Genomic DNA, 20,496 nt, shown 5'->3' on the forward strand with positions numbered 1-20,496 from the left:
CTGGGACCCCCGTGAACACCATCACAAAAGAGTTCTTGCACAGATTCCTCTTCTGAGAAATAGATCTGCTGCTCCACTCATGTCCAGCATGACACTAATACACTCCAGAAATGTTTACAGTCTTTTTATTCAAAAATGCTGCATTTTTCTTTAAAATATAGTTCAAAAATACACTGAAAGAAACTTTACCTACTTTTTTTGGAGAAATGTATTCTTCTTCGTTGTAAACATGAGCAGTGCTGTGCCTTTCATACAAAGGCAAAAGAAAAGAGGTGGCTTGAGACTTATGAGATTTTGACTTTGAGAAGAAACTGGGAGAAACTTAACAGCCAGGCCAGTGCCTGTGCAAGGCCACGTTCAGTGAGGAGTGTTGCCCTGTTCTGTGTCAGGTTAACCAGAAAGATTCAATCTCACATCTGGCTCTGCCAAGGAGCTCTGTGGAGAGAGCTGCAGAAACACTGGGGTGGGACCTGCAGATGCACACCCAAAACAGGCCATGCTCTCACCAGGTTTAACATCAGCACAGGTGCAGAACCCTAAAGATGCACCAGCACCATCCGTGGGAGCAGAACAAATTAGAGAATTACTTGTCCTTTACAACGTAGGACTGGAAGACAGCAAACAAGCCATGAAGAAAACCAGTCCAGAATAAATAGTCTGCAAAACAATGCCCAAAAGTCTGTTGTGTAATAAGCCACTTAGCAAAGCACTAGAAGCTTTCTTTCTAATCCATCTGTCACATGTTTTTATAGCTGAAAATAATTAACTGCTCACTATTGCTTAACAAGTAGGGATCAATTTGAAATCACTTAATAACAGAAACAACGGGAGCACCAAGACAAGGTACTGAAAATTTCATCTGGTGTCTGAAACCAGAATTTAATCGCATTAATTTCTGTGTTAGAAAGCCCAGATTCAGGGGCAAGGAAAGAAGGACTTCTGAGATGGAAGTTACTGTTGAAGAAATTCTGAATAAATTTTCTAAAGCATTACATGGTGTTGTATGATGATAAGAGAGTAAGGCATCATTCTGTCATTCTGATATGGATTCTAAAATATGCATGTGTTACTACTAAAAGCTGAGAACAGATTATTGAACTTTTGCTTAGATTTATAGGTTCAAGTGCATGTTTTCAAGGTGAACTTAAGAATTTAAGAGTAATAGATTGTCTTTAACTTCTCTCTTTGTGTCCCTGCAAGGGCACAGAGCCACCGCTGAATTCACTGCAGAATTCCCCCAGACAGCATCTTCCTTTCTTCTGCTACAATGAGGTGGTTTTGATCTCCTCAGGGCCTTTATAGAAACCTCCACGGGTCTTAGTTTTGAAGTTCCTTTTCCCAAACTCCTCCGAGATTTCCAGGAAGGATTTTCCCTTTGTCTCAGGAAGGAAAAACCAAACGTAGAGGGCAGTGCAGACACAGACCACAAGGAATGGGATGTAGCAGAAATGTGCTAGACTTTTCTGAGGAGGAGGAAAAAACAAGACAGTGTTGGTGACATTCTGTATGGTGACAGAAAGGCCACTAATCCCTCTTCCTGCCTAAAGTCACCCAGGGAGTATTTCTGTGACACCTGGTGAGAGCCTCACATGCCTGGGTGCAACAGCTCCCCAGCACAGACTGGGAAATTTGACATAGCAAGAACAGTATTTTAAAATGTCTTTCTCAGTGTTTCTACCTATATATAATTTCATAGCATGGGAACCCTCAGTAGGAAATAAGACAGGAATGCATATTGTGGAGTTTTGCTCCCTCTTGCTTCAGGAATCACCTTAAGGAATAGTGCCAGGGTCTGGCAAAGGGAAATTACATCACATCTTCATTCCAGCTGTTCTCAACTGAGGACAGACGAGGAATATTGATCATCCATCCCCCAAAGGATTCCACTCCCAACCTCAAATCAGAAATCACCACAGGGAACATGGAGAAAGTTTGGTTTAAAGGAGTTCTGGCCACTCTCCTCATAAAGATACTTTCCAAAGAAGTGCTATCTTGCTGCTTGCAATATTTTCTTTCCCTGTCCCTACCAGAGCCCCTCTCCTGCCCAGGGCACTCAGAGCTGCTTTGCCTTGGGAACGCACCACAATGAAGGGAAAGGCTGTTCCCACCACAAACAGGTTGAACCAGAGCAGGGAGCCACAGATCATGTAAGCAGCTGGTCGGGACATTTGATCAAAAACCTCTGTGGGCAGAACTCCTGTTACACCAGCTGGAAAAAGAAATGGCAGGAAAGTTAATCATGTTGTTAACACTGCATTAAAAACAAGAGAGCACGTCTTAACAAGAAAACACAACATGAAGTGTGAGAGGTGAATTTTTAGGTTAAATATTAAGGGACTGGGTAGTTATTCAGACTTTCTCATGTTAGAATGAGCTGCCAGGAAAGATTTTGTAATCCACATTATTCTTACCAGGACCCAACGGTGAGAAAGGCTTATAATTAATTCAACTCCATGGCACTGTAGGGACTGGGACAAGAAATTATTGCCAACTTGTGTGGCATGTGACACTGGCAGCTTGGTTCTACTCTTGCCTGCCTTCCTTCAAACTCATGTGAGCAAACAGAGTCTCACATCTCTATATTCACCATGCAAACATCCACAACATCCTGTGTATTGCCCACCCCCAGAAACTGGTGTATTCTGCCACAGAAGGGCACATTAGTAGGCTCACAGATAGATGTGGAAATTGTATCTGCAAGAAAATAATCAGATGGCATAGCCAACAATTTCTGGGATTAAAGTGAAGCATTAGAAATTCTGGTTTACAGACCTAATGGACTGGGCAGCAAATCAAAAGTAATCTATTTAAGCCAAGAATCACTTCCAAGTGCATTAGCCTAATAGCTAGGATGACTAAGGGGGAATGTGACAGAGAGAGAGAAATGGGCACAGCCTGGCCCTGCACAGCACCGACTGACCAGGGGCACCAACCCTGTGGCACAGCCACACAGCACCTGCTGGAGTATGCTTGGAGTATGCTGCAGCTAAAGAGGGCCTGAGAGTTTCCATCAGATGCCTGCACACATCTCCAAACCCCAAAAGTTTCACTGAAAACACTGAGGGAACTGACCTGGTCCGATTCCAAAGCTCAGGATATAGGCGAAAATGCAGGCCATGCTGAGATAAGGCATCCAGCTAATCTGAGTCTACAGCCACAGAGACCAATGGAAAACCAGTGAGGGCACTCATTTGCCACCACTGAACACCCCAGCCATACAAAAGGCAAAGCCCAACTCCATTCCACTTCCATAAGTGAGGAAAGTTTGTTACCTGCTGGCTCAGGGCGACCATGAAGACGATGGCCCAGGCTGCCATGAAGATGTATCCCCCCAGCAGCAGCGGCCTCCGACCAGCATAGTCTATGATCATGTTCTGCACAGAGGGACACAGGCAAATAAAGCAAGATATTTCACCTGAGTTCATATTTCCTGCCTCTTTCATCTTCACCTTTCAATACTCCGTGCCTAGTTTGCTTTACAGTAACTTTCAGGATGTTTTCTGCTTCATAGCAAAAAAAAAACCTCAAAATTAAGTTCTGGTGGCAGGAGTCAGGCAAGAAGGGTGCTCAGGGGAGATGAGAATGTCCCAGCTGTACCTAAACTCTGCCACCATCCATATGAACACAAAGCAGGAGAGTTACACCTGTTAGAGATTTCAGACAGTGATGGCAGTGCAATGTCTGAGCAAACAGCTCTGCATTAACCCATCTGGCTGGGGGTGCTGACAAACAGCCTGGCTCCTGTGCCTAAAGGGCTTCTTTGGCATGAAAAGCAATGCAAACCCCAAGTTTGGAATTAACAGCCTCCTCCCTGCCAGCAGAGGCTGCAGTCAGCACAGTGCACTGAGAGTCTCACACAAGTGACAGATGTGATCAGCTCACAGCTTCCCGTGCCGATTACAACATAGGGGATTTTGTCCTCGGGAATTCCAGCCTCTTGGAACACATAAGCTGCATAAAAATACATCTGTGAAGAGAAGAAAGGAGACAGCAAGTAAGGGAAGACATCTGAAAATACATCCCACTGTTTTTCCTGAAGGATCATGCAGAGTGACCACAGAGTCTATTTTGACAGCATCCTTCTGAATCCTCCCATAACACACAGGGGTATTTTGGGGACCAAACACCTTGTTGGGGAAGGTGAAACAGGAAAGCCTTAGAAATGTGATTGTCTGGCAAAAGATTTTGAGAATATGGAAACTATAAGTGAGATTGAAATGAAAGCAAGCTTTGAGATCCCTCAGTTACTGAACAACTGGAAAACAATGGCATTGCCAGCTGAAGGTGATCCCCTTTGGATGGAACAACACCCTCTGCTTGCAGACAGGCCCAAGGGTCAGAGCAGACCCTGCCAGCTTGGCAGAAGGGGCCCAAAGAGGAGTTTTTAGGGTTTAAAATGTAACACAGTATGGAAATGTAATGATTCTTATAGGCTGTATGGAAATGCTATAGGAATTCTTATAGGATTTTTACAGGCTGTATGGAAATGCCATTTGTATCTTGTACTAGATTGGTTAGTGAGAATTAGAATATTCAACACAGAAGAAGATTTATGGTATTGGAACGGGAACCTCGCTCTCTCACCCCTTTTACTCTCTGACCCTCTCATCCTCTCTCCCTCTCTTCTCTCAGCCCTGCCCCAGCTGTGTCTGGCAGCTCCCGGGCCCTTTGCAATGAACCTGTTCATTGTTCCAAGTTCCTGACCTGGCTCAGAGATCTCTGCTCTCCATCCATCCCAACTGTCCTAGCCCCTGACACTCCTATAACACCTGACACGTGAAGATCTCCACAGTCATAGAGACACCATTGATTCCCCTCCTGCTGGCAGAACACTGAGCCCAAGAGCCCCCAGCCCCCCAGGCTGCTCACCGAGTCGTTGCCGCAGAGCTGCATGGCGCTGCTCAGCACCACGATGCTCACCAGCTGCCAGCGCTGCCCTGGGTTCTGCAACAGCTCCCAGGGGTTCTTTGCTCTCTGGCCTTTCACTGCAGCCTGCTCTGCCAGCATCTCCTCCAGCTCTGCACTCAGGTCATTGGTGCCTCTGAGCTTCTGCAGGGCTGCAAGGACAAGGGAAACTCTTAGTCCTGGGTTTTCTCTTCATTTGGCTGCTCTGCAGGGTGATGGCTGCAGAAAGCTGCAGGACAGAGCCTGTGTGATGGTGCTCACAGGGGTCTCAGGTTGAGGGAAGAGATGAGGATCTGACTCCGTGTTTCAGAAGGCTGATTTATTATTTTATGATATATATCTATTACATTAAAACTATACTAAAAGAATAGAAGAAAGGATTTCATCAGAAGGCTGGCTAAGAATAGAATCAGCAGGAATGATAACAAAGGCTCTGTCTCAGCTCTCTGTCTGAGCCCGCTGACTGTGATTGGCCATTAATTAATAACAACCAACATGGGCCAATCCCAGATGCACCTGTTGCATCCCACAGCAGCAGATAATCACTGTTTACATTTTGTTCCTGAGGTCTCACAGCTTCTCAGGAGGAAAAATCCTAAGGAAAGGATTTTTCATAAAAGATGTCTGAGACAAGCCTGTGATCGTGCTGTGACCTTCACAGAGTTCATTGGCTCTGGTGCAGCCACTTGAAAGATTTGGGGGAAAGGGAGTGCAAATCCCTCACCATTGTTTGACAAGTGAATATTTCCCAACTGAAATCAGTGCCATTTTAGCAGCCATGCTTCTGACTCAGATCTCAAGTGCCTTCCCTGGGGAATGCAGGCAATTAAGATGTTCTTGGTACACAGCACATATTTCCCACGAAATAACTCCAGCCACTCTGCATATGAGGATTTGTATGCCACAAATCTAACTAAATCCTTTAATATGAATTGGCTTCAGATTTGATCCCGAGCTCTTCAACCAGCATTTATTTCACTACATAGTTACAAAACATTTGCCATTGTGAACACAAGTCTTACCTTTTGACCCTATAACTGTAGCAAATAAGCCTATTGTAGGAAGATGCCTTTCAATTCCCTCAGTAGATCAAATAATTTTAAGACTATAGAATGTTCTTTAGTTTGAAAGGAGGAAGCAATCATATTTACTACTTGATATGAATCTTCCTACATGTAAAATTTGTGGCACCATTCCAAAAATGTTGGGGCCCAAGTCTCACATGAGCTAACAGTCACCCTAAACTCACCAGAGATGCAGGATTCTTTGTCTCCACGGTCAATCAGGAGATACCTGGGACTTTCAGGGAACCAAGGCAGAGCTGTGAGCTGGATCAGGGCAGGAACCACATTGCTTGCTAAAAGGAATGGCCAGCTCTCCTCCCCTCCCAGGAGCTCCCTGGAGAAAAACAAACAAACACAATTTACACAGGATTTTTACAACCTGGCAAATAGGGAGGGAGGTGAGGAAGGGAAGGAAGGAGAGGAAGGAAAGATTGAAATACTTGCTTTACCTTACCTGAGCCCAACAACCTGCCCCACCACCAGCCCCAGGGCTGTAAATGATGCAGAGGTCAAGGCCACAGCTCCTCTGAGCTTCTTTGGGGCACTCTCTGCCAGGTACATGGGCTGAATGTTCATGCTCACACCTGGGCAAGGCAGACAAATGCTGACCTCAGCTTGTGGGCAGAGGACACAAGAATAAATGCAGGCAGCACCTCTGGAGGCTGCCAGCTGCACTCTTCTGCTGCAGGCCATGTGATAAATAATCTACCTGAGCTTCTTATTCACCCAAACCTAAAATTTCACCCCTGTCCTTGTGTAACTAAACATTTCAATGTTCATCAGTAGCAGCGGATAATGAACCTGAAACCTGTCAGGGCCTCAGCCCTGTGGTCTTTTCAGCACCAAATCCAAGGTTATATGCAATGTTTCCCTCAACTTTCCCCTTTTGAGGAGAATATCGTATTTTAAGTCCCTTATATTGATCATTCCCTTATACTGAAAATGTCCAGATTTTTCTACAAAAGCTTTTGTGGTGGTGCTCATGCTGGTGAGTGACTGACATTCTTACAAGCAGACAGGGATCCATTTTCAGCTCAAATTTTCCCCATGCACAGAGATGCTTACATGTAGTACACAAAACCTCCTTGCCTGTGTATGCTTTCAGACAAAGCCCTTAGAAGCAAAGTATAAAATCTGTATATACAACTTCTTAATTCACTTACATGTGTCTGGTCAGCCTAAAGGATTAATTGCTTTAATATCCTGGATTTTTCCTACTTAAATTTCTTCTGATTGTTACCACCTTCATCCTTCTATATTTCTCCTGTTGCCATACCTGCATTCACACCAGTAAGAAATCTGCTGAGCATGATCATTTCAAAGGACTTGGCCATCCTGCTGCACCCAGACAAGGCTGCAGCTATGATCACAAAGCCATTGTTCAGCAGCAGGGACATCTTCCTTCCAAGAGAAAACACAGTTGTGAGCACATGTGTGGCAGGACCAGCTCTGGCATAAACCCCTTTGTCACCCTGATTTTTTAAGATTTTCTAAGCTTTCTGATGTTTACATTCTTGTAACAAATTTTCTCATGCACTTTATGTAAATAACTCATTGTTTTGCATCCTTTTATGGAAGAGGAGAAATTTGATGGACTGTCACCCTCCAATCCACTGTCACTTTTGGAAATCTAGAAATGTTAGAGTCAGATAACAAACTTCCTTTTCCACCTTGAGAACAGCAGTGCGTGCAGTTATGTTATTTTGTGTCCTGTAGTGACATCCCTTCCTGGGGCAGCTGCAGAGGGGCTGGAGCCCCCCACAGAACCTTCTGGTGAACCCAGCCCTGCAGGAGGAGTCTCTGGGCCACCTCAGGGTGTCCCTTCAGGCTCTCCGAGGCCACCACCAGGTTCTCCCCAGCCCCAGGGCTGAGTGCTCACACAAAGTTCCCATTTGAATGCAGAGCAGTATTCCCTCAGCAAGCCATGAGCATTCTGAAAGTGCTAATTTGTTGAAACAGGCATTTTTCATGTAATAGTGTAATTGTTGTGAAACTTTGACAGAAAGTTTTCATGTGTCCCAGGAGAAATTTCTGCTGAAAACCAGGGGGAAAAAAGAGAACTCTATTGACCCTTACTGTTATTATTGCCAAAAATTCTCTCTAGTCCCTGCTCACTGCCTTGCCAGTCAGTCTTTGTTTCTCTTATTTATGATGGAATATGATTTTATTCCAAAGTAGTACAGGGTGAAATCTCAAAAATGGAATGGATTAAGGAAGCCATATCCTTCCAGGTCTTCATAATCATGAAATTAGTAAGTCATGGGACCTCCAACCATAATGGGCTCTCCTTCATCATACAAGAGGAGCAAACCAAAGTGATAGCAGATAAAGGAAAATCTTGGGGTCAAGAGACAGGGAGGCAAAATCTAATTTCCTATTAGTTTATGTAATTTATGTAGGTAACACTGGTTGGTTTTGTTTTGTTTTTTTGGGTTTTTTTAAGAGATCTGGGGATAGAGCTGTGTATGAAAGATGCATGAGGTAAGACAGATACTTTTCAGAGATGCAAGCACAGAGTAAAAAAATCCCACTGTGGAGATTTAATGAATACCTCCTGAAATATTTCAGACCAAAATGTGGCTACACAACCTGTGAGACATGAGGAGCTGGGATGCAATCACTGCTCTTTGTAAGCACCCTCTGCTTTTCTAGTGTCATCCCCACAGTTTAATTTGAAGACAAATCCTTAGTCTGATCCATTATCATTGTGATAATCATTATGATATCATCCATTATGATATCCTATCATTGTGATATCATCCATTATGATATAACATCATTATTATGTCATCCATTATGATTTCTTATTTAAAAGCATGGCAGAGAACTGGGCACAAAAATGATAGAGATTATGTGAGTGGGTACTGTGGTAAGGAGCTGAGCTGAAATCCTTGTAGCCCCTCAGCTGGGCTGGAGTGATGAGAGGGTAATGTGGGGAAAAACCAGTTCCCCATTGAGTTTTGAGATATTCAGATATTATTTTTAACCACGGTGGGTGTTTTGCTGTAGGGATCCTAACTCCTCTTGGACTAAGGGAAGCTGCAAAGCTTAAATGAAACTGCAGCAGCTCTTACCTGCCCAGCATGATGGCCATGGGGCCAGCAGCCACAGCCCCAGTGAGGCCTCCCAGAGGGTAGGCAGAGACAGTGAAGGACCAGAGCAGCAGCACCATGTTGCTCTCCAGGGGAACCCCCATGCGCTCCAGCCAGGTCGTGTTCATGAACACCTGGATGTACTGAGAGAGAGGAGGGACACAGAGAAATGCTCTCTTATTAATAAATCTATTTATCCTGTGTTTATGCTTCCACCTCCTCCAGCTCTTAGATGTGTTTTTAGTAAAGAATTTAGGGTGTAAAACTGTTGCTGTTGAAAAGTTGCAGTTGGTTTATATCTCTATGTGGTTATTTCTGATCATTTAAAAATTGTTTTCATGTGTCTCACTTTCAATCTAAAGGCAAAAACCAACTTCAAAGGATGCAGGTTGAAAAATTCTAGAATTACATTTTGCTAAAGCAGTTGAAACAAACCTTTTGAATAAACTCTTATGACACTAGGTCCTGCTCAAGGGTGGCTTTTGACAACAAAGTCCTGTGCTCTGGATGTGAATTACACAGAGAGAACCACACATCCTTGCTTTCTGTCCCTCAGCAGCAGCCTGCAGATTTCCAGGGGCACCCACTGCCCCCAGGGTGTGTCAGGGCACACTCAGGGCTGCAATACTTACTGAGGCTGGGGCATTGATGATGGAGATGTTGTACCCATACTGGAAGGTGCCTCCAATCCCAGCAGCACAAATTGTCAGGATCAGGATCTTGTTCTGGAGCTGAAGAAAAGGGGCAGACAGTGGGTGGCTTCCTTGTACAGAATAAACTGACTCAAAAGACATTGAGGCTTTGAGCTGGGGGATTTTCCCATGGCCATGGATACCCACTGCATTTGGCATTCCCTGGTGTGCTGTTATTTCCATCCTTTCATGATAATAACACACATTTTAGATTAGAGTGTCTTTCCTGTGCTGCTGCACTTGTACAGAGCAACATTCAGCAGCCTGTAACTGTGCATCCAGCATCATGAGACAGGTGAAATGTGTGGCAGCCAGTGGGCTCAGGTGTCCTTGGGGACCCTCCTGCTCACACTGCCCAGGGACAGCACTGCTGAGCCTTGGGAGCAGGGCAGGGGCTGCCTCGTGTGGCATCACAGGATCAGTGCTGCTATAAAATCAGGGCTCTTGACTTTTGAAGGGTGCAGAACAAGCTGTCCTGGCTGGCCCAGCTCACTGGCAGGCTGACAGCAGAACCACACAGCTTCTTTCCACTGTGTTGTGCCTGTGCCTTTGGTTTCCCCACCTGCAGGTGAAATCCTGGGACAGGCAAGATGTGCCCTGTGCCAGTGGTCACAGGCGCTTTCAGGATGAGGGGAGAGATGAGGATTTGACTCCGTATTTCAGAAGGCTTCATTTATTATTTTATGATATATATATTACATTATAACTATACCAAAAAGAAATAGAAGGAAAGGTTTCTTTTCAGAAGGCTAGCTAAGAATAGAATGGAATCTATAACAAAAGGCTGTGGCTTAGACAGAGAGTCCAAGCTATCTGGTCTGTGGTTGGCCATTAATTGTAAACATTCAAGATAGCCCCATCACAGCCACACCTGATGCCTTCCACAGCAGCAGATAACCATTGCTTACACTTTGTTGCTGCAGCTTCTCAGCAGGAAAAACCCCAAGAAAAGGATTTTTACAGAAGATGTCTGTGACAGTGCCCTGAGAATCCCGTTCCACATGCCAAGACCACTCTGAGCATTTTGGGGGCCCCTGGTTTTAGCCTGACATCTCCTGCTCAGTGTTCTGGGTGGCCCGAGGCCACGATGGCCTTTGCCAGCCCCTGCTTTAAATCCCCTCCCACTGGGAAAGCTCTGGTGTCACATAAAGAGCCCATGCTCAGGCTCGGCTGTTTGCCAGTCAGTGCAGGGCACCTCAGGCCAGACTGTGTTTTGCTACATGAATATGACCCCAGTCACCCTGGGAACTTAAATAACCCAAAGCTGAGAACCTCTTTCTGCTTTACCTGCTCAGTTTCTTCTTACAGAGCTGTCCACCAAAGAAAAGGAAATTTTGCTCTAGACTCACAATATCTCTAAAACCACAAATTCAAATAATGTTGGATTTTTTCCCTTTCCTCAAAGTGTTTTCCTTTAAATAACTTCCATACCAGCCCGAGACAGGGTGTCCTCCAGGACAGAAATAAAACCAGACTATTCCAAGCCTGCAGCAGGAGGAGGCTGAGCTCTCCTGCCCCAGCTAGCAGCAGATCCATTTCACTGGCACTTTCCATGGCTACACCACCTCCCTGTCCTGCTCCTCAGAACTGAGCTAAGGATTGGGCACCTCATTATTCTCGTTCTCCAGGTGAGTTTCCTCTCCCTACAACAGCACATTTCGTTTTCATTTACAATGTCTAGGAATACACCCCTCCTTCTGCTCATTTCCCTGCTTTCATTATAAAACACATCCCCTACCAAGCCGTGTGTCACAGAGCTCTTTGGCGCCCACGAGCTGAAGCAGAAGGGTTTGTTTGTCCCTTCAGGGGCCATCTCTGTGCTCCGAGCTGAGCTGCATTTACACAGTGACATTCCCAAGCCTTGTGCTGCAGTGCTTTCCCAGCCCCCGTGGTGGTGTGCGGCTGCCAGGAGAGCCATTACTCTGCAGCTTTATCCCAAGGACTGCATGAACCGCAAAATTAATTCTAGGCAAACCTGACAGTATTACACAGCTTTATAAAAACTCAAATTAAAAAAAAATCTGTCAATAAGAATAGTAAAATAGATGTTTTACCAATCTCTGCAGCTTGTCCATCCTCTTTCGTAGGTTTTCCTCTGTCTGCCAAGGCTCTGGTACTCTCAGGGTGCTCTGAAGGATTATATAAATCTCCAACACAGGAATGTGTATTTAGTCAGCCATTACGTTAGGATAAGACACTTGATTTGTCAGGTGCTTTGCCAGCTGATTTACATTCCCAAAACTGAGCTGCACGTTCATTAGCACGACAGTTCAATCCGTTTTGTTGAAAGTCCATGCCAGTGCAGGGAAATGATTCTCCAAGATCCAGATCTGTCTAAACCCTCTTGAAGGCCAGTGTGGTTTACAACCTCAATTCCTTTCGGAGCATCTGGCACAGCTACCACTATCACTTCTCTGAGTGTGATCAAAGCAGAAACGAACTACAATTTTTTTTTCCTGATTGTATTTGTCCTGGAACACAATCTAGAAAGACAAACCAGACTATTTCCTGTTACAGTGTGTTGCAATATCCTCTTTCACCTATCCCAGCCCCCTAGGTGTGGCAATGCCTTCTCCCTCCCCCTGCCCCTGCTGAGAGCTGCCCATCAATCTCAGCAGGCCAGCAGGAATCGTCTGATTGGCCAAGTTCAAAAGATGGCCCTCAGCACTGAGGTCATTGGTCTGTCCAGAAGTCATTGTCCCCTGAGACTTCCCCCACACACACCTGGTTGGTGCTCACCTATCCCTTCCCTCCCCCTGACCTTGGGCTTCAAAGGACATTGAGACCATGGGGAGCTGTTACCAAGATTCAGCCCTCTGTGACCCTGGAATAAAGGTCTGGATTAAACCCTCCACAGAATCTGTCTCCTTTTCCTCTTCACCTCGCCTACAGCCTTTCCACCAGAGGTAAAGTGAGTTTCTACCAAACCTGGACTTGTTCCAGGGCCTAGCTGCAGCATCCAGCCAGCCCAAAGTGTCTGTGGGGTGAAACACCACACACCCACCAGCCAAAAGTGTCTCTGAGGTGAAACACCACACACCCACAGCCAAAAGTGTCTGTGGGGTGAAACACCACACACCCACCAGCCCAAAGGTGTCTGTGGGTGAAACACCACACACCCACAGCCAAAAGTGTCTGTGGGGTGAAACACCACACACCCACCAGCCCAAAGTGTCTGTGGGGTGAAACACCACACACCCACAGCCAAAAGTGTCTCTGGTGAAACACCACACACCCAGCCAGCCAAAGGTGTCTGTGGGGTGAAACACCACAAATCCAGCCAGCCAAAGGTATCCCTGGGGTGAAACACCTCAGCTGCCGCCTTTGGTCAAGCAGCAAGGGCCAGACAAGCCCAGGCACGTCCCACCCGGTAATAATGGGATTTAATTCATTTCCCTTGGTGCCATCACTGACAGGAATGAAGCCCAAACCTGGTTATCCAAGGCCTTTCGCGGTGCTCCTGGCTGTGTCCTGGTGGCAGAGAGGCAGTGCAGGTGCTGCTGGAAAGAGGCACAGAGGCACAGAAGGCTGTGCTCCTGCTCCTTGCCCTGGTGGCAGAGAGGCAGTGCAGGTGCTGCTGGAAAGAGGCACAGAGGCACAGAAGGCTGTGCTCCTGCTCCTTGCCCTGGTGGCAGAGAGGCAGTGCAGGTGCTGCTGGAAAGAGGCACAGAGGCACAGAAGGCTGTGCTCCTGCTCCTTGCCCTGGTGGCAGAGGGGCAGTGCAGATGCTGCTGGAAAGAGGCACAGAGGCACAGAAGGCTGTGCTCCTGCTCCTTGCCCTGGTGGCAGAGAGGCAGTGCAGCTCTGCTGGAAAGGCTGTGCATGAAGGCACAGAAGGCCGTGCTCCTGCTCCTTCCCCTGTGCCCATTCTGTGTCCTGGTGGCAGATAGGCAGTGCAGCTCTGCTGGAAGGGCTGTGCACAGAGGCACAGAAGGCTGTGCTCCTGCTCCTTCTCCTGCTCCCTCCCCACAGCCTGGCACAGAGCAGACAGCCACGCCTGGAGCTCCCGTCAGCTACAGTGACAGCCTTGCTTCTTTCTATGGAACAGAAAGGCCCTCCCTGGCAGTGGGATGTGGCATTCACATTCTCTGAACAGAGAGAGAGACATTCTCTCTCACAGGATTTTTCCTGGAGAAGCACAGAGAGAAGAAGAGAAAACAATTCTTATCTCTACTTGCTTCTCCTGTTGTTTTTGCATGTGTAGAATGTGTTAGGAAGATTGTTTATCTGAAGTGATTTGTTAATTGGATTCTGCTGGGGATTGTTTTGTTTCCTTGGCCAATCACTCAAAGCTGTGTCCTGGCTGAGTCGAGACAGTCACAGGTTTTCTTTAGGACAATGTAATATGGTATCGTTTAATAAAGCAATTGTTCAGCCTTCTGAATCAATAGAATCAGATACCAATCATTCCCAGACCTTGGGGGTGCTCTGCATTCAATAGTGGGAAATGGTGAATCCTTCTGAATCCTAGAGATGGAGATGGAGGCACACTGCACTGCCAGCAGTAACATTAAAGCTGCTGCTTCACAAAATACCTGGTCTTCAGGAGTAATCATCCTTCTAACATCCTTTCATCCTGCAGAGTGAGATTTGTGAGGGCCCTGACAGGTTTCAGAGAGTTTGAAATAACTGAAATGTTTTTAAATTCCTCCTTGTCCCTATTCAGGTTTTACTGCACCTGAACAGAAATATGAGCCTGTTCCACATCACAGGGATGTGGTGCTGCATCAGCTGCAGCCACTAAGTGGCAGGAGAAGTACAAAATTTGCTGTGTTGGGTTCCGAATGCAGCATGCCAGCACTGTGCTGCCTGTGGTATGTGGCAGGGGTTGGATGGATGCTTCCAGCAGCTTCCCAAACAAAAACTGGGAAACAAACATGATTGCACCACTCAGCAGGCACTGATGGAGAGTTTAGGCAGGCTGTATCAAGAACAGTAATTCATTCAAAAAGGAAAGCTCTCATTCCCTCCTGCTGTCTGCTCTGAGCTTGTGCCCGCTGCCAGAGGTGAGGAAGTGCTGTGGGTGGGGCAGTGGGTGCTGGGGGTGGTGGCACAGGCTGTCCCTCCCTGTTCCAGAGGGCATAAACTGGATGTTGCTGTGATGAGACCCATGTGCAGCTCCAGGAAGTTATCCTCCATCTTTTCTAGCAACAGCTGCCTTGATAAGAAGTGAAGGGATAGATTTTTTTTCATCTGCACAGCATCTGTATGACTCGTGCTTTGGTGCTGAGGAATGTTCACACTGCTTGTGTTTCTAACTGGCTTTTTGCTGCACTTTAAAACCCCCAGCTTTCCCAATGTTCCATCCTTGTTGTCAGAGCTTCAGAGTCACAGTTGTAGATGAGGAATCTCTGGGGTCAGGGTCTGTCACCAGGGTACAGCCACTGCTCTGCAGTTACTCAAACTCCTGGAAGCCTTCACATAAACCCGACAAATTTCCAGCAGTACTGGGGGACCCACCACCCTCTTCCTTCAAATCCTCCCTCCCTGAACTCAAACCTGTCATAACCAGGGTGAAATATGATGCCATGTGCATGGGAGAGGAGCTGTGTGGAGGATGTGATGGCAGGGTCTGCCTGCAGTTATCTGGCTGCAGCAATAAGTGCTAATCCTGCCATTAGGAAGGGCCATCAACACGTGCTCTTTGATCTGTCACGAACTGAGAGGTTCCAATGTTCGAGTGTGTTTTTACACCAGAATCATCTGGACCAACTTCAAGGGGAGAAACGGGGCCTCATTTCCATCTGTGAGGCTTGGATCTACAGGATGAATTCTCCCTACAAACGCTACCCTGTAAATTGCAGAAGAGATCTGGAGTGGCTCCCTGGCTGGTTGCTGACTTTCCCAAGCTCTAGCCTGGCTATTTCTGCAATCCTTTCTCACTTTCTTGTAAGGACCATCACTGTAAGATACAAAATGCCCCTGTTTGCTTCTCCTGACTCTTGCAGAACTCACTCACAATACAAAGACAAATAATAAGATCTGCAAACAAGCAGCTTTCTCAAGAAACATGCAGCAGGTTTGCTGATTTCATGGTGAAAGCAATGTTTGTGTTTATTTAGTTGTTGAAATGGATTTTTCTTAGGAAATGAGTGCCCTGCTGTGACACCACTATTCTCAGTTCCAGCAGTTCACTAATGTTTTTTATAAAAACCCCACAATTTATGTAAGTTCAAGGCACTGTATAAGAACTTCAGGAAATGAGCTTCATCCCAGAGGTTTCTCAGGGCAGGGTCCCAGTGCTGCCAGAGCTTCTGCTACCTCACAGAGTCACTGGGACCTTTTCCAGGGCAGTGGGGATCCATGGGAGCTGAGTCTGAGTCCTTTGAGGACACGAGGGCTGAGACAGCCAAGGGAACGTGCTGCTTTCTTTGCTAGCTGGGATTTTGGGATGTCAGAAGAACAGCTGTATGTTCTGTGTGTTGGATCAGCAGTCTGCCTGTTCCTCCACCTGATAAGCACTAGGTCTTCTCTGGGAAAACTGAGAAAACACAAAATACTAGAAATAATGGAAATACCTTTTTTCTCCAGTCCATTGTGAGCTGTAGGTCATGCTGTGCCTGAACTGTTTATGTTCCTTCCATCTCTGTATCAGACACTGATACAGGCAGCTGAAATTGAGCGACCTCAAGGCCAGAAGTAACAAAGTCCTTGCCTGAACAAAACCTCTGCTCCTGTGAGTCAGAGAAGAGCATTCAGACTCTACCAAAAGGCATCAAATGCTGCTGAATGTTCCCAGAAGAGAGGAAAATGTGTGCAGCAGTGTCACAGTGCCAGACTCGTCCTGCTCTCTTATTTAACTGTCCCTTCAGACAGAGCTTTTCATCAGAGCTGTGCCCTGGCTCATTGAGACTGGGACACAGTCCTGCCTCTGGTGAAAACCCAAGCACAAATACCTTTTCTGACTCCTTGCAGGGGTCTCCAGCAGCTGACAGCACACTCAGCTGTGCTGCTATTGTGAGCTGAGCACAGACCTCTTTTTATAAGACACATGCAGTATTTTTTGGATTTGTTCATTTGGCCACAGTGCTTATGCAATGGATGTTACAAAATAAAGGCCCCTGAAGGATATTCCCTACTGACAGCTGTGGGAGGTGACCTGTGGTGTAGGGGGCAGATCACAAGGCAGAAGAATTTAACAAGAATTATTAAACACTGGAGAAAAATAACTGTGCAAAGAGACAGACATTTTCTTGTTTGATGTCTTCAACTCATGATCAGAAGCTGGTTTGGAAGAGGTACTTTATTTGGATATGTGATGAGGCTCTGCTCAAGGGGATTTAAATGAGATCTTTCTCATGCCAGACACAAAGCTGTATTTTTGAACTAAAAACCATAGGAAATAAAAATAATATTAACTGTGATTTACAACAAACCCTGTGCAAACCACATGTCCTTGGAGGGCTGAACTCTAAGTGCTATCTTTAGTTTCTTTCTAACAAACAAACAAACTTAAAAATCCATCCAATTCTGTATGATTCACTTTCTCCTGACTTCAGCCATCACACTCCAGAGTTAGCTGATTTGGAACAAGAAATCCTTTAATGAAGGAGGAAAAATTTATATATGGCTATTACACATGGAAAAGTAAACATTTCAAGTGCCTCAACAGTTTTGATTACACAGCTTATCTGTGCACAGTGTGTTCATAGAGCTCTTGGCCCCTCTTATCCCTGCCACCAAGGACTGACTTTGGGGGCTGGAATTACCTCCCAGAAAGGTCCTGGCTGGTGTGCCCCACTTGTTCCTGGTGCCAGGGCATCAGGCATGCAGAGACTCTTCTACACCAAGGCTACCAGGGGTCTCGCGTCCTGGGGGCATCATGGGTGAGACCCTGAACACAACAGGTTCTGAGACACTGACGGTGCTCACAGGGGTCTCAGGTTGAGGGAAGAGACGGGGATCTGACTCCACGTTTCAGAAGGCTTGATTTATTATTTTATTATATATATTACATTAAAACTATACTAAAAGAATAGAAGAAAGGGTTTCATCAGAAGGCTAGCTAAGCTAAGAATAGAAAGGAAACAATGATAACAAAGGCAGCTGTCTCAGACTCTCCAAGCCAGCTGTGCTGTGATTGGCCATTAATTACAAACAAGCACATAAGACTAATCACAGATCTACCTGTTGCATTCCACAGCAGCAGATAATCTTTGCTTACATTTTGTCCCTGAGGCCTCTCAGCTTCTCAGGAGGAAAAAATCTTAAGGAAAGGATGTTTTATAAAAGATGTCTGCGACAACACACCATGGTCTCATACCCTGGTAGGGGGAGTCTCTCACAGTGGGTGTGGGGGTGTCTCTGTATTCACATGAAGGAAAGATTTGGGACTGTGAGCAGGGGATGGAGCCTTACCCAAGCAAGGATTTGGGGTTATGTGAGCAGGGATGGAGCATTACCCAAGCAAGGGGCTCGGGGTTTTGTGGCCAGGGAGTGAATGCTGTCCCTGAGCACCCCACAGCCCAGCTGCAGGAGATGCCTGAGCGTCACCAGGCCATGACTCGTCATTACAAAACACCATCAGATGAAGTTACAAACAAAATGCCAACGCCGTGGAAGAGCAGAGGGCACGGGCAGCGCTGGACACTCACAAGTGCGTGCCTGGGGCTGTTTTCGTGCCCCATCAGCTGCGGGCGGGGTGAGCGCCCTGCCAGGGGCGCCAGTGCTCGTTAGGGCCTGTGCTGACACGGCACAGCTCCTTTCATCCTGCGGGCCCGGCACTGCTGCGCTGGGCAAAATGGGAGCTGCTGCCTTTAAACAAAGCAGCTGTTTATCCTTGAAACAATTAGAGACGGCAGTCAGATCTTGAACTCGTTACTGAGCCCAAAACAATTATGATAAAAACAAGTTCCAGATGGGCTCAAAAGGAGTTGTTTTTGTCTTTACTGAATTAGAATGGATTCCATGTCTTCAAGTTTCTCTGGTATTTATGGACAGGAAACATGAATTACACACAATAATTTACTACAAACAAAAGAGATGACCGCTGCAACAGCCCATTTATCTTTGCTCATGTGCCTTCTTGAGGTTTATGTGCTGTTTAACTCATGGGGAGAGTTAATAGCATTTTTCTCTGTTTTCTAACTCTGCAGAAACTGAGACGAGAAGCTGTTGAATTTATGCTGCAGGTTACTATCACTGGGCCTGCAGATGCACAATGGGTAAATATTGTCTGGCAAGGAGGCAACACCATGTTTCAGTTCTTCCTTTGAAGGACTTGTGCAAAGGTTTCAGTTGGGAGTCCTTCCTTAGATCCTCTGGCTGCTCCAAGAGCATGCAGACAAAAACCTGTTTCAAAGCCTGTCCAAAATGGACTGAAGTCTGGGCATCACACATATTTATGTGGAAACTTTGAGTTTCTGACACCTTGGGTTTTGAAGCTGATGTTGCACACTGACAGCAATATTGAGCTGATCCCAGAAGGAAGGGGAGCCCAGCAGATGGCAGGAAGCAATGGCACATCTGCTTGGAGTCCCCAGGCAGGGCAGGACAAGGCAGGAGGAAATCAGTGAAAAATCTCCTGAGCAGTGTTTTTCTGCCAGTCCCTCTTCTTTCTTGCAGCTGAGACAAAGACTTTGGCTTTGGGGGGTTTTTTTCAGTTTTTAGAGTTCATGATTTTATAAAAGGCCACATGTCAGCATCACTGTGAAGGGGTGTGTGTGTGTGAACCCAAATATGTGCCTGTGCTGATGGGAACTTGTGGAAGGCCATAACTCCAAAAACCCATAAAATGTGACACAGATTGTAATAAAGACTAAAGCTGCCCTGGGTGTACTGCAGTGCATGAAGTCAGCTTGGCTGAGCTCCCCAGGGACCGAGAAAGCAGAAAGCAGCCTGGGAACTCAGGGTGACACTGGGATTTGTTTGGCCTCTCCCAGTGGGAGCTGCTGAGCTTCCCCATGCATTTCATCACTTCTCCCCCTCTCCCCATAAACCTTAGAAAACAGGCTTTAAGTAGAAGCCTGGACAAGTGGAGTTCTCCAGTTTTGGCTAGAAGGGAAGAGGAAAAAAAATTGAGAAACTGATTATTAATTTTTTTTAGATTTTATGCAGTGTCTAATTTGCAGTCTTTCACAGAGAGTGAGTGGGATTGATTATTTGGATTCCCATCTCTGTGGAGCTAGTGAGGGCTCCTTGCAGCAGAGAGGCTCCCAGTACTCATCTCCCAGCCTTGGTTCAAAAAAGGAAGGGGCAGGAATCATGGTGCATGAATGCAGCTTCTGTCTGGTGTCCACAAGCAGCAAGAGCAGATAGGAAAACTCTAATTCCCCACCCAAAGGAACAGGATACTTATTCATTTATTTCATTTATTATCCATTTATTGACTCTCAGTTCTTCAACTCAGTTGCCCATTCTGCTGGGTTGGGAGCTCTGTGGCATGCCAGAGGGCTGAGCTGCAGCCGTGCAGCATTTGGGCTGAAACAGCCCCATGAATAAGGGCAGCCCTTTGCAGAGCTCCTGGCCCAGTGAATTTCCCTGCAAGCTCAGCTTTTCTCTGTTGCCAGAGCTCTCACATCCAGCCCAGCTCCCACCAAAACCTGTGCCCACACAGCCAAAATTATTGACATTGTTGCAGTTTGGGGTGGAAGTTCCTCACTCAGCTCCATTCCCAGCAGCTCCTCCTTCTCCCCCAGCCCCATCAGAGGTGCTCCCAGCACTGCAGCACTCCAGGGCACTCAGGAGCCCATTCTCTGTTCTGCCAGACACCCCCCAGTCTCTGCTCCTCTCCCCTCTCTCCCC

The 20,496-nt window shown here is 46.4% G+C and overlaps 1 protein-coding gene across 3 annotated transcripts; it reads right to left on the reverse strand.

Moving 5' to 3' along the window:
- Positions 1-108: 108 nt before the first annotated feature.
- LOC102067869 (solute carrier family 2, facilitated glucose transporter member 11) lies at positions 109-13,756 on the reverse strand. 3 transcript variants are annotated; one of them, XM_074554078.1, is made up of 13 exons: positions 13,185-13,756; positions 11,808-12,236; positions 9,694-9,792; positions 9,044-9,204; positions 7,246-7,370; positions 6,424-6,553; positions 6,155-6,303; positions 4,870-5,057; positions 3,857-3,967; positions 3,273-3,374; positions 3,073-3,148; positions 2,082-2,209; positions 109-1,463 (listed from the first exon to the last, which is right to left on the reverse strand). In XM_074554078.1, exons 2-13 carry the CDS (start codon positions 11,826-11,828, stop codon positions 1,263-1,265), a joined length of 1,491 nt encoding a protein of 496 aa, XP_074410179.1. In that variant the 5' UTR covers positions 11,829-12,236; positions 13,185-13,756; the 3' UTR covers positions 109-1,262. The 3 variants fall into 3 exon arrangements, with proteins under 3 accessions (XP_074410179.1, XP_005493388.2, XP_074410180.1); XM_005493331.4 differs by lacking the exon at positions 13,185-13,756 and having other exon boundaries at positions 11,808-12,729; XM_074554079.1 differs by lacking the exons at positions 9,694-9,792; positions 11,808-12,236; positions 13,185-13,756 and having other exon boundaries at positions 7,246-7,366; positions 9,044-9,178.
- Positions 13,757-20,496: the final 6,740 nt, after the last annotated feature.

This window comes from Zonotrichia albicollis, chromosome 18 (assembly GCF_047830755.1).
Source record: "Zonotrichia albicollis isolate bZonAlb1 chromosome 18, bZonAlb1.hap1, whole genome shotgun sequence".
Classification (NCBI taxonomy): domain Eukaryota; kingdom Metazoa; phylum Chordata; class Aves; order Passeriformes; family Passerellidae; genus Zonotrichia; species Zonotrichia albicollis.